Raw genomic sequence first — 13991 nt, 5'->3', positions numbered from 1 at the left:
GATTATAATTTTTTCTTACCACTATATCCAGTATATCATATGGTACCTGGAATTTAATAGGCACATTAGTATTTGCTTAATAAATATATTGAACAGAGTTAATAAATATTCATCAAAGAGCATCTCATACATGAGTTGACTCTTTTTATTTAAAAAGAAGTCACCGGCCGTCACTGTGGCTCACACCTGTAATCCCAGCACTTTGGGAGGCCAAGGTGGGCAGATCACGAAATCAGGAGTTCAAGACCAGCCTGGCCAACGTAGTGAAACCCCATCTCTACTGAAAATACAAAAAAAATAGCCGGGCATGGTGGCGGGCACCTGAAGTCCCAGTTACTTGGGAGGCTGAGGCAGGAGAATCACTTGAACCCGGGAGACAGAGGTTGCAGTGAGCCGAGATTGCACCACTGCACTCTAGCCTGGGCGACACAGCCAGACTCTGTCTCAAAAAAAACAAAAGTCACCAAGAGAAGTCATTTAGCCAAAGATAGCCTCAATATTAGGAATATTATCTTCTATCATTTAATTTCCTGAGACTTAGGAACAATAACTGTGGAAGAAGCTCTAGGCACTATTAAAAATTGTGATTCTGAAGTCAGGTTTTTTTTTTTTTTTTTATCTCCTTGTAAAGTAGACTTTGTTTTCCTGCAGGTGCTGTATTATCTGCTCCTGGGGGGTGGGGGTGGGGGAGCAATGGGGACACAGTAAGCATAGTGTCTGTCTACTGGCCTCAGCTTTCATCTTTCCAGGCCTGTAGGTGTTCTTGTTAACAAATATCTCTCTCTGGTTTAGTCAGCTGTGTAACCTTAGCAGCTAGCTCCACACATGGAGCCTCAGGAAGATGAAGCCCTTAGAATTGATGCAGGTTATTTTCAGGTGCTTAATTGTATATTTCACCTCTGTCTCCTCTTTTGGTCATTTCTTTCTTCTCATTACAGTGGGGTGCTGACCTACGGACTGAACATGAAAAGTACCTGGTGAAGCACTGTGGCAACATACCTGTCTTCGTTATTAATTATCCATTAGCACTCAAGCCTTTCTACATGAGGGATAATGAAGATGGCCCTCAGCACACGGTAAGAAGAGATACTAAATAAATTGGGGTTAGTCCTCTTGTGTTGGGTTTTTCATTTAGCCTTTGTGATCTTTTCTTAAATGTCATCTGTCACTCTCTTTATCTCTTAAAATGATAACGTTTTTCAAAGACATCTCTTAAAAATTTTTCCTAAAGAAGATCCCAGTGTTCTATAAACGTACTTCCTCATTTCTGTCACAAGGTCTTCTTCTTAGTTTAGCAGGTGCAAATCTAGGTTTTCTTTGTTTCGTTTTGTTTTGTTTCATTTTGTTTTGTTTTGTTTTGTAATGACTGAGAGGAAGTGGCCTAGAACACTGTATGGCTATACCAAGCTTGTTAGTCTGTGGTGAAGTACTGGTTAGGAGACTCCTAGGAGGGAAGGCATACTGGGCAAGAGATGAGAGCAGTGGCACTGAGAGGTGACAGCGTGCTGGTAGCCCTCACAGCCCTCGCTCGCTCTCGGCGCCTCCTCGGCCTTGGCGCCCACTTTGGCGGCACTTGAGGAGCCCTTCAGCCTGCCACTGCACTGTGGGAGCCCCTTTCTGGGCTGGCCAAGGCCGGAGCCAGCTCCCTCAGCTTGTGGGGAGGTGTGGAGGGAGAGGCGCGGGCGGGAACCAGGGCTGCCTGTGGTGCTTGCGGGCCAGTGTGAGTTCCAGGTGGGTGTGGGCTCGGTGGGCCCCACCGGCCCTGGGCAGTGAGGGGCGTAGCACCTGGGCCAGCAGCAGCTGTGCTCAATTTCCTGCCAGGCCTTAGCTGCCTTCCCATGGGGCAGGGCTCAGGACCTGCAGCCCCCCATGCCTGAGCCTCCCCACCCCTCCGTGGGCTCCTGTGTCGCTGAAGCCTCCCTGACGAGTGCCGCCCCCTGCTCCACGGCGCCCAGTCCCATTGACCACCCAAGGGCTGAGGAGTGCGGGCGCATGGCGCGGGACTGGCAGGCAGCTCCACCTGCAGCCCCAGTGTGGGATCCACTGGGTGAAGCCAGCTGGGCTCCTGAGTCTGGTGGGGACGTGGAGAACCTTTATGTCTAGCTAAGAGATTGTAAATACACCAATTGGCACTCTGTATCTAGCTCAAGGTTTGTAAACACACCAATCAGCACCCTGTGTCTAGCTCAGGGTTTGTGAATGCACCAGTGGACACTCTGTATCTAGCTACTCTGATGGGGACTTGGAGAACCTTTATGTCTAGCTAAGGGATTGTAAATACACCAATCAGCACTCTATCTAGCTCAAGGTTTGAAAACACACCAATCAGCACCCTGTGTCTAGCTCAGGGTTGTGAATGCACCAATCGACACTGTCTAGCTACTCTGGTGGGGACTTGGAGAATCTTTGTGTGGACACTCTGTATCTAGCTAATGTGGTGGGGACGTGGAGAACCTTTGTGTCTAGCACAGGGACTGTAAATGTACCAATCAGCGCCCTGTCAAAACAGACCACTCTGCTCTACCAATCAGCAGGATGTGGGTGGGGCCAGATAAGAGAATAAAGCAGGCTGCCCGAGCCAGCAGTGGCAACCTGCTCGGGTCCCCTTCCACACTGTGGAAGCTTTGTTCTTTCGCTCTTTGCAATAAATCTTGCTACTGCTCACTCTTTGGGTCCACACTGCCTTTATGAGCTGTAACACTCACCGCGAAGATCTGCAGCTTCACTCCTGAAGCCAGCGAGACCACGAGCCCACTGGGAGGAATGAAGAACTCCAGACGCGCCGCCTTAAGAGCTGTAACACTCACCGCGAAGGTCTGCAGCTTCACTCCTGAGCCAGCCAGACCACGAACCCACCAGAAGGAAGAAACTCCAAACACATCTGAACATCAGAAGGAACAAACTCCGGACGCGCCGCCTTTAAGAACTGTAACACTCACCGTGAGGGTCCGCGGCTTCATTGTTGAAGTCAGTGAGACCAAGAACCCACCAATTCCGGACACTGCACAATCAGGCAAAGGAAAAGCTGGCTTGGCAGAGCAGGAGGAGGCTTAGACTGCTTTGGTTTGGACTATCAAATAGAAATAGTGAGGGGAGGGCTATGAAGGGATACAGGCAGTCTAGGCAGATTTTCCCTGTCTCAGCTCTTGTCTGACCGTCTCTTCTCTGCCTGTTTTGTCTCTCTTATCCGTTTACCGTTTCTTGTCCTGTGGTTTTTTTTTTGACCTTAACTATAGTTGTCTTTTTTTTTGAGGTAGAATTTCACTCTTGTCACCCAGGCTGGGGTGCAATGGCGTGATCTCAGCTCACTGCAACCTCTGCCTCCCAGGTTCAAGTGATTTTCCTGCCTCAGCCTCCCAAGTATCTGGGATTATAGGCGTGTGCCGCCACACCCATCAGATTTTTGTATTTTTAATAGAGACAGGGTTTCACCATGTTGGCCAGGCTGGTCTTAAACTCCTGACCTCAGGTAGTCTGCCCTCAGCCTCCCAAAGTGCTTGGATTACAGGCATGAGCCACTGCACCTGGCCTGCCTTTTTTATTCTTTTGGTTTTTACAAAATTAGCTATAACATGGCCAGGTATAGTGGCTCACGTTTGTAAGCCCAGCACTTTGGTAGTCCAAGGTGGGAAAATTGCTTGAGACCAGGAATTCAAGACCAGCCTGTTGAACATAGGAAGACCCTATCTCAACAAAAAATAAATTAGCCAGGTGTAGTGGTGTGCACCTGTAGTCTATCTACTCAAGAGGCTGAGGTGAGAGAATTACTCGAGCCTAGGAACTCGAGGCTTCAGTGAGCCATAATGGTGTCACTGTGCTCCAGCCTGGGCAACAGAGCGAGCCCCCTATCTGAAAAACAAATAATTAAATTTTAAAGTTGGCAATAATATAAAGTAAGAATATATTTTACTTTTCTAAATATTTATTGAATAGTTATATATGTAATATTATTAGTTGTAAAAGTCTATGAGACAGATTATATTGATTTCAAAATAGGCCCAAAAACTACACTTTACTGTCTGATGCTTTTCACTTATTTGTGGATAAATATACAGAAATGTAGATTAGGGCCCCCTAGTAAACAAAATGTCCCTGTCAGGTATACAGGGTTGTCTGTTTGACTGTATTTCCTGTTTTTTCATTTAGTATTAATACAGCTGTATTAGCCACCGTTTACTAGATGCTTAGGAATCAAGCACTACCATCTCATCTCTCAATCCAGAAACAGCTTTGCTTAGAAGCTTGTTTCCCCATTTTATAAATGAAAAACTGGAGTGCAGAGATAGATTGCATTTCCAAAGCTACGTAGATAGTAAGTAGTTAGTATTCACACCTGATTCTCTTTAGCTTTAAAGTCTGTATTTTTAAAATATATATATTTTTTTCTAGACTGCAGATTGTTTTATAAAGTCTGTGTTTTTTTCCACTTCTTCCAACTGCCTAAAAATCACAAATAATATAAAATTACTTTTTAGCCATTTATTTTACTCATCCTCACCTTTCACTCTAAATCATCCAAAACTAGTGAGCAACATAATTGATTTATGATTCTTACATTCTCTTTTTTCTACCAACCCTCTAGTGTAATTGGCCCCCAGGTTGCCAGCAAAAAGGGGACATTAGGACCTAGATTATCTAGTCCTAAATAATTTAGTATTGAGCCTATATTACAAAACAGAAGATTATATCTGTTGGCTTTTTTTTTCATCACTCCAGCCCATCCCAATTCCAGCTCCCCCTCCAACACACACACCATGTATTTTTCTCATTTAATTTCCCCAGATTAAGCATCTTTCAATCACTCAATTTTGTACTTAAGTACTCTGCTTAAGAATTTTCTTCTCTATAAAGATTTTTCTGGGTTACCCAGCTACTTTGAGCCTCCTTTTTTGGATTTTTGTTGCATTTAAAGAATTAGCGAAACTGTAGCATTGTGTCTATATTCTGTAATCTCTTAATGAGTTTTGCTTTCTTTCTTTTCTTTTTTTTTTAAAAGACGGAATCTCGCTCTGTCTTCCAGGCTGGAGTGCAATGGCACGATCTTGGCTCATTGCACCCTCTGTCTCCCGGGTTCAAGCAATTCTCCTGCCTCAGCCTCCCGAGTAGCTGGGACTACAGACGCATGCCACCACACCCGGCTAATTTTTTTTTTTTTTTTTTTTTTTTTAGTGGGTACGGGATTTCAGTGTTGCCCAGGCTGGTCTCAAACTGAGCTCAGGCAGTCCATCCGCCTCAGCCTCCTAAAGTGTTTGGATTACAGGCATGAAAGTTTGCTTTCTTAAACAAAACTTAACAACTTTAGGATGGGTATTGAATTTTTTTTTTTTTTTTTTACCAGCACAGCATCTCCCACTCATTCTGTACTCCTACTTCTTTGTAGTTTCCACCCCTATCACACTGTTGAAGTAGCTCTTGTTAGGATCAGTAATGATCTTCATGTTATTAAATCCAGCAGACTTTTAAGTCTTTATTTTACTTGGCCTGTCAGTGCTAATCAGCACTATTAATGACTTTTTTATTCTTATAACCCTCTCCTCCCTTGACTTCTGTGACATCACATTATCCCTGTTTTTCTCCTTTCTCAGCATTTATTCTTTCTTAGTCTCCTGTACAGATTTATCCATTTCTATCTATTCATCAGGTGTTGGAATTCCTCAAGGCCCAGTCCTTGGTGGTCTTTATTTTCCTCATGTTATTTCATCTGTATCTATTGCTTACTGTTTATTCTCTCAGAAGTTTTTATCTCTAATCCAGACTTCTTCTCTGAGCTCTAGACTCATATACATTCGTCCCTCAGTATCCTCAGGGATTGGTTCCAGGACACCCTACCCACTAGCCCCCTCTCAGATAGCAAAATTCGAGGATACTAATGAGTCCCTTATGTAAAATGACGTAGTATGCGTATCACCTATGCACATCCTCCTGTATACTTTAAATAATTTATAGGTTACTTATAATACCTAATACAATGTAAATGCTATGTAAATAGTTGTTATGCTGTATTGTTTAGGGAAATAATGGCAAGAAAAAAAATCTGTACATGTTAGTTACAGATACAACCATCTATTTGTTTTTCCTGAATATTTTAAATCTGCTATTGGTTGAATCCACAAATGCAGAACCTCTGAATACAGAGGGCTGACTCATTGACTGCCATTTACATATCTCAAAGGCATCTCAGACTCAACACATCCAAAATTGAACCTATGATTTCTCCTCTCCTCCCAGCAAATTTGATCTTCTTTCAATATTCTGTATTCATCTAATTGTACATGCCAGATACCTGAGTCATCTCAGAAGTCTTCCTTTCTCATTTCCTCCATTGACTAAGTTCTGTCAGTTTTGCGCTCCTAAATATCTCTCACATCCATTCATTTCTCTTCATTTCCTCTTTTACCTTTTCAGATTAAGATACTGCCTAGACTAATAGCCTCCTAACTGATCTTCATATATCCATTCTTTCCTCTTCTGAATCAGTTCTCCCATTTTAGTGTGAGTTTTTATAAAATGTAAATCCTGGCTGGGCACAGTGGCTCATGCCTGTAATCCCTGCACTTTGGGAGCCTGAGGTACACAGATCACTTGATCCCAGGAGTTCCAGACCAGCCTGGACAACATAATGAGACTCCATCTCCATTAAAAAAAAAAAAATTAACCCAATCATGTTGTCACTCTTCTTAAAGCCATTCAGTGGCCTCCCTTTGCTCCTAGGATAAAAGCCAAAATCCTTTATGTCGCCTACAATGCCTAGTAGAATGTGGCTGTGTCTCCTTCTCTAGTCTGTTGTACTGTGGGACTCCACTTTGTTCTCTCCTATCACCACCCTTCTTCTGTGTCTTCAGACGTGCAGTTCTTTCTCTCACCTCAGACTCTGCATATATTATTCCTTCAATCTAGAACAATCTTCTTCATCTAAATAATTTTGCTTACTGATATTTATACTCAATCACCATTTCCTCAGAGAAACCTTTCTTGACCCTCTAGTCTTGAGTCAGAGGCCCCTGTTAGATGCTGCAGTCGTACCATGTTAAGTTTCACACCCAGAGATACTAACTCTTAATCCATCATAACCTTTAACCATTGTAATTTTGCATCTATGTGCATGACTATTTAATTAATGACACTTTCCTCTATGTCAAAAGACGTGAGGACTTCCATATTAGTCCATTTTCACGCTGCTGATAAAGACATACCCAAGACGGGAAAGAAAAAGAGGTTTAATGGACTCACAGTTCCACATGGCTGGGGAGGCCTCACAATCATGGCAGAAAATGAAAGGCACTTCTTACATGGCAGCAGCAAGAGAGAATGAGAGAGAAGCGAAAGCGGAAACCCCTCATAAAACCATCAGATCGGCTGGGCGCGGTGGCTCACTCCTGTAATCCCAGCACTTTGGGAGGCCGAGGCGGGCAGATCACCTGAGGCAGGGGATTCAAGACCAGCCTGACCAACATGGAGAAACCCCGTCTCTACTAAAAATACAAAATTAGCTGGGCGTGGTGGTATACACCTGTAATCCCAGCTACTTGGGAGGCTTAGGCAGGAGAATCGCTTGAACCCGGGAGGCAGAGGTTGCAGTGAGCTGAGATTGCATCATTGTACTCCAGCCTGGGCAACAAGAGCAAAACTCTGTCTCAATTAAAAACAAAAAACAAAACAAAACAAAAAACAACAACAACAAAAAAACCACCATCAGATCATCAGATTGACCGGCGCAGTGGCTCATGCTTGTAATCCCAGCACTTTGGGAGGTCAAGGCTGGTGGATCACCTGAGGTCAGGAGTTCGAGACCAGCCTGACTAACAAGGTGAAACCCCGTCTTTACTAAAAATACAAAAAGTAGCCAGGCATGGTGGCAGGCACCTGTAGTCCCAGCTCAGGAGGCTGAGACAGGAGAATTGCTTGAACCCAGTAGGCAGAGTTGCAGTAAGCTGAAATCACACCACTGCAGTCCAGCCTGGGCAACAGAGCAAGACTCCATCTCAAAAAAAAAAAAAAAAAACCCCACCATCAGATCTCCTTAGACTTACTACCACAAGAACAGTATGGGGAAAATATCCCCATGATTCATTTATCTCCCACAACAAGTGGGAATTATGGAAGTACAATTCAAGATGAGATTTGGGTGGGGACACCCAGCAAAACCGTATCAGCTTCTTTTTCATTCATCAGTATATTCCTAGTGTAATGCCTGGGACGTGGTGGACACCTAGTATCCGTGTGGTGGATGGATGAATGGATTAATGAATCAAATCCAACAAAGTTTAAGACACACTGTCGACGAGTAGTGAGTTGATCTGCTGTGAATTTGCTGGGAAGCTAAAAAGCATCTTTAATTTTGTGAGTGGTAGCAACATGGCATAAAGGAAAGTCTAGTGGCTATAGAGTTAGACACTCTTGGGTTCAAGTCCCCACCTCTGTGTATTATAAACTATGTGATTTTACATATGCCACCTAATCTCTTTGTGTCTTAATTTCCTGATCTGTAAAAATGAGACCATAATATATTATGGAGTTGTGAGGATTAAATCAAGTAATATAAGAAAAGTAGATAGCTGTGTTTTAGGAAGTAGGTAGTCAATAGGTATGAAGTTGTCTCTTCCTACTTTCTAAATTTTAATAAAATTTTTCCCCTTTCATGTTTAGTTGACATGTAATAATTGTATGTATTTATGGAATATAGAATGGTATTTTGGTATATGTATATAATACGGATCAAATTAGGGTAATTAGCATATTCGTCACCTCAAACATTTTTCATTTCTTTGTGTTGTGAACATTCAAAATCCTCTCATCCACCTTTTTGAAAATATACAATAAATTGTAGTTAACCGTATTCACCCTATATTGCTGCAGAATACCAGCACTCATTCCTCCTATCTAGCTATAATTTTGTATCTGCTAACCAACCTCTCCCCACCCTTCCAAGCCCCTGATACACACTGTTCTACTATTTCCCATGAGCTCAAAAAATTTTTTATTCCCACATATGAATGAGAACATACAATATTTATCTGTGCCTGGCTTTAAATTTTGATAAAATGTTATAATAAAGTACAATGTGTGTGTGTGTGTGTGTGTTGTTACATAATAACATAAGATTCCTTAAAAGGTAGTTCTCTCATAGATTGCATTCACAAGTATCTTACCTTCAGCAGTACTGGGAAACCTTCATTATGATACAGTCTCTCTAGTAATGTGGTCTCACACCCTAAAGGCATTATACTGGGAGTTTAACATACTTCCATAATTTATGCAGTACTAGAGTATATAGCTTCTCAGAGCTAAACTATTCAAATATAATTTATTTAAACTGGTTACATTAGCCATAGAGAATAACATTGGTACGTTAGCAGTGTACATTTCTTTTCAATCCATTTGTATGAAGTGCCTGCTTCTATCCCTCATTTGTTGTTTTCTGGTGAAGGAAGAAGCTTTGGGCCAGATGACTAAATTCTGTTTCTTTTAGTAGGGCTGTAATAACTGGCTGTAAGTTCACAAGAGTTCCTGTAATGGATGCAGTGCAGTCTTGAAAAAAATAAGACAGGTGTGTTTCATAGGTGCCTTCTTTAGGGAACCAAAAGAGAAGGATGGGGAAATATCTAATCTACACTTGTAACTTTTGGCCAGAGGGTAATAAATAGTAAAATGGTATGTTTTTACAGTTATAATTTATCTTCCTTTCTCCTCGCCTCTCAGTAGAAATGAAGGTATGCGCTGTGGTGTACTGAAAAGTACACAGGATGCAGAGTGGTTCTGGGTTTGAAATCTAGATAACCTTACTAGTTACCTGTGTCACCTCAGGCAAGTCTCTGTGATCTTTCAGCCTCAGTTTCTCCCTCTGTATAATCAGAGAATTGGATTAAGTGACCTCTAAAGTATTACCTCTCTAAGATTCTCTGATTTCCTGTAGCCTAAGTTTTTCTTCATTTGCATGGATAAGACTAACTTATAAATTACTGAGCATATTTGATCATTTGAAAGGGACAGATCATGGGAAAATGAATCTAAGCAAACATGCAAAATGCCATATGCCTCTGAGGCTGGTCTCCAGGTAAGTCCCTCAAAGCCAGGTAGCAGATGTTCAGCTGGGGGAGTGGCTTCACAGAGAATAATAGTCTTTTATTCTACACATGTGTAATTAGGAAAAAGTGACTGCCCCTCAGTCCTTGATGAGATGCCACAATCGCCAGGTAGTGTTCTAATTTTCAAAATTATATCAGTATTACTTAGCAAACCAGAGAAAGGTAAGCATTAGTGGGCATTCAATAAAGTACATACTGTGAAGTCAACTCAGAAAGGAGAATACTCAGCCAAGGGGTGTGCAATAAATTTCCCAGAGCTGTGGCTAATTAACCAACCTGCATCAAAATAGCTTGAGCCACAAACCAACAGAAATAGTGATGAAGGGAATTGCCAATTTTCCCCATATCTAGGACTAAAGAGAATCCTAGAAATTTTTGTCAAAATTGAAAGTATCCATTTCAGTCTGTCTTAAAATACTTTGAGATTCTTTATCATGACATATTTTATATTAATACTTTGAATTGTAGAGTTAGGGAACATAGGGAAGAGAAATCCTTTTATGTGTGTCATACAGACTTCTAAGGTTTTGTTACCAAACTGTTTCTCCCATTTCAGTCTTCCCAATGTCTTAATTGAACAAGTTTGGTTAAAGCAACTGAGATAAAAGTGAATGTAAATGCCTCCTAAGTCTTTTGCTAGAGTAAGAGTGTCGAGGAATCTTCATTATTAAGAGTAGCAAGGAAAAGACATTTAGGGAGTTGAGAAATTATTTATATTGTCTCACTTAACTAAATAAGATTAACTTTGTAAGATTAGAGAAGAGATTACTTAAAACATGGTAGACAGAGGAAAATGGAAGAAAAGATTAACAAAGATTAAATTTTTGACGTTCCAAATTGACATCTATTATTGAGTACCCGTGTGGCAAGCATAATGTTAAAACATTTCAAAAGAGAAAACAATAATGTTTATCGAGTATGTGCCGATAATTAACTTTTATCCCTTTCTTACAGAGGAGGCTGCTACCTCTCAGTGCAGCAGTATAGTCACTCATGCAAAATCACACCGCTAGCAGGTATTGAAGCTAGGCTGTAAAGGCAGAAATACGGCATATATGGCAGCTTCATTAGAATCCTGATCTTTCTGGGAGTGAAGAGTTTGTGTGGGGTGGCAGGAAGAGCTATGGACTTAGAGCCAGGAGACTTGGGTTTTGTTCCTGGATATACCACTTGATCTTTCTTGTCCTCAGTATTCTCAGGGGATCATAGTCAATCTCTGGTGATAGAGGTCAGGAAAGAGGTTACTTTTGGTAGGGGTAGTAACTAAAAGAAGACCTTAGGAGGACTTTTTTGGGGTACTGCTATTGTTCAGTTTATTGATCCGTATGGTGCTTCATGGTGTGTTTGTGAAAATTTATAGAACTGTATACTAGTTATTTGTGTACTTTTTACACATATTTTATACTTGAAGTTTACTTTAAAAGGGAATTACACACTTGTATCATCACAGGTTTGTTGTGGAAATCAGATGAACAAATGTTTTTAAAATTGCTTTAAAAATTAAAATTCTATGCTATAAAAATAATGGAGTAAGGAATTATTGGGTGATAAAGATGGCTAGACAAGATAGGAACAGTTATGGAGAGATTGGAGTGTTACAGATAGCTTGGGCTTTATCCAGTAAAAAACAGAGAGGCATTGTATGTATTCTAAGATACTGGCAAGATGAAAAAATTAACCTGACATACAGAATGGATTGGGGAAGGGGGGAATTAAAGACACGTAAGATAATTATGGGACTTTTGCTTATAATCTCAACAGTGAAAATGTAGAGAAAGAAATAAAACTAAAACATTCTGAAGGAATAAACAGTGGTCTGTGTGTTAGTCCATTTTACTAAAATAGAGTTGCTCTAAGTTGCTATAAAAAAATACCTGAGACTGGCTGGGCACGGTGGCTCACGCTTGTGATCCCAGCACTTTGGGAGGCCAAGGCAGGCAAATCACAAGGTCAGGAGTTCGAGACCAGCCTGGCCAACATGGTGAAACCTGTCTCTACTAAAAATACGAAAAATTAGCTGAGCGTAGTGGCAGGTGCCTGTAATCCCAGCTACTTGGGAGGCTGAGGCAAGAGAATCGCTTGAACCCGGGAGGTGGAGGTTGCAGTGAGCCAAGATCACGCCACTGCACTCCAGCCCAGGCGACAGAATGAGGCTACATTAAAAAAAAAAAAAAAAACCTGAGACTTGGTAATTTATAAAACAAAGAGTTTTATTTGGCTCTTGGTTCTGCAGACTGTACAAGAATGGCATCAACTTCTCAGCTTCTGGTGTGGCCTCAGGAAGCTTTTACTCATGACAAAAAGGCAAAGAGGGAACAGGCATGTCACACAGCAAAACAGAGAGCAAGAAAGAAGGGAAGCGATGTCAGTCTGTTTTAAACAACCAGTTCTCATGTGAACTAATAGAGCAAGAAGCCATTACCATGGGAATGGCACAACGCCATTCATGAGGAGGCCACCCCCATGATCCAACACCTGCCCCTAGGCCCCACCTCCAACATTGGAGGGTCACATTTCAACGTGAAATTGGGAGGGCACAAATATCCAAACCATATCAGTCTATGAAATAAACTAGAAAGAAAAGATAAGGAAGAGAGAGGAGTCACAAGTCATTCCCATAGGTCATACTTTAATTATAAAAAGTAGAGTGGTGCCGTTTACTGAAATGTTGTCCTCTCTCAAGTGGAGGAACTCATAAGTGAACCTTTGTGGAGTTCTCAACTGATGTTTTCTTCTGGTTCACTTGAAATTTAGAGCTCACTAAGGAAGGAAGAAATGTGGTAAAACAGTCTTGACCATGAGGGAAAGGGAATACATGTTTGGGAGCAAGGTAAGAATTTCATTCCTTTGAAGCCATTAGTAGTATCTTTGCAAAATGTAAGACTTTTGCCTCTTTCAGACAGCAGCAGTAGTAAAACTGGCTAGCCATTATAGTAGCCAAAGTCCATTTTCAGTCATTGTTGCCTGCAGCCCATCTGCATCTCTTCACCATCATATCTGGAAAGCCCTCTTTCCTAATTGTACCTAGTTTGTTTTTAGGGCCAAAATACTGTGTATTTCAGCAGTTACAGCAAAAACCACAAACATGTTTCCTATGGTTTGTGGAACATTCTTTTTCTTCTGATACTAGTGTGTAACCTTGCCCCATTGTTGGTAACAGCCTGTGAGAAACTGAATAAGGAGGCGTTCAATTTGTGGTTTTCATCAATATTTAAAAATACTGAGATAGGTGAGAAGAGAGGTGGCAGAGGAAGGGCCATTAAACTTTTTCCCTCTTTCAGCTTTAGCGTGGACAAGGTTATGTACTGTAAGCCTTGTTCCTATCTAGCCTATTTTTTTTTTTAATTCAGGGTCTGAGTTTTATTTTCAGTGCATTGATTGGAATCAAAAGAGTCAGAAGGGAGTGTCATAAATAGAAATCAGGGTTTGTTCAGCTTGAATACCAACACAAACTATTTCTAGACAGCATGCCACTGCAGCTGTGTGACTTAAGCAGAATCAAAACTCATATTAAGTGGAGGAAGATGTGTCAGAGAGCATTCTGGGCCTACAAGATGTACCCAAAGTGGAATTGGTTTTGTTAAGGAATAGAGGAATTAGGGAAAGCTTAGGAAAATGATCTGTAGTCTCCATTGTTACCTGTGTAGGAGAGTAAAAGGTCGGCAGAGCTAAACTCCTTCTGCTTAGTTCAAGCCTCCCAACGATGCATAGAAACACAATAGAGATTTTTAGTTGCAAAAGTGCTCAAATTTGGTCAACTTTAAAGAAGTTTTGCTCTGCAACCAGTGAATTCCTTAATGATAGATTTAGTTCTGGTTCCTGTTCATTATGTAACTCATTACTCCCGGTAACCGCCAGACCTACAGATAAACTATGTGTATCTTCTGGTCCTACCTTCCTTTCTCT

General features: G+C 41.4%; 1 protein-coding gene across 10 annotated transcripts in view; it reads left to right on the top strand.

The window, feature by feature from the left end:
- NARS2 (asparaginyl-tRNA synthetase 2, mitochondrial) overlaps positions 1-13991 on the top strand; it is a 138523-nt gene that overhangs the window by 107604 nt on the left and 16928 nt on the right. For all 10 annotated transcript variants that reach the window (XM_063693421.1, XM_004051882.5, XM_019037677.4 and 7 more), the window contains one exon: positions 939-1076. In XM_063693421.1, the coding sequence (XP_063549491.1) occupies positions 939-1076 (138 nt within the window). The remainder of the gene's footprint in view (positions 1-938; positions 1077-13991) is intronic.

Source organism: Gorilla gorilla, chromosome 9, assembly GCF_029281585.2.
Source record: "Gorilla gorilla gorilla isolate KB3781 chromosome 9, NHGRI_mGorGor1-v2.1_pri, whole genome shotgun sequence".
NCBI lineage: Eukaryota > Metazoa > Chordata > Mammalia > Primates > Hominidae > Gorilla > Gorilla gorilla.
Note: the sequence above shows the minus strand (reverse complement) of the source record. Positions and strands in the feature narration are given on the sequence as shown.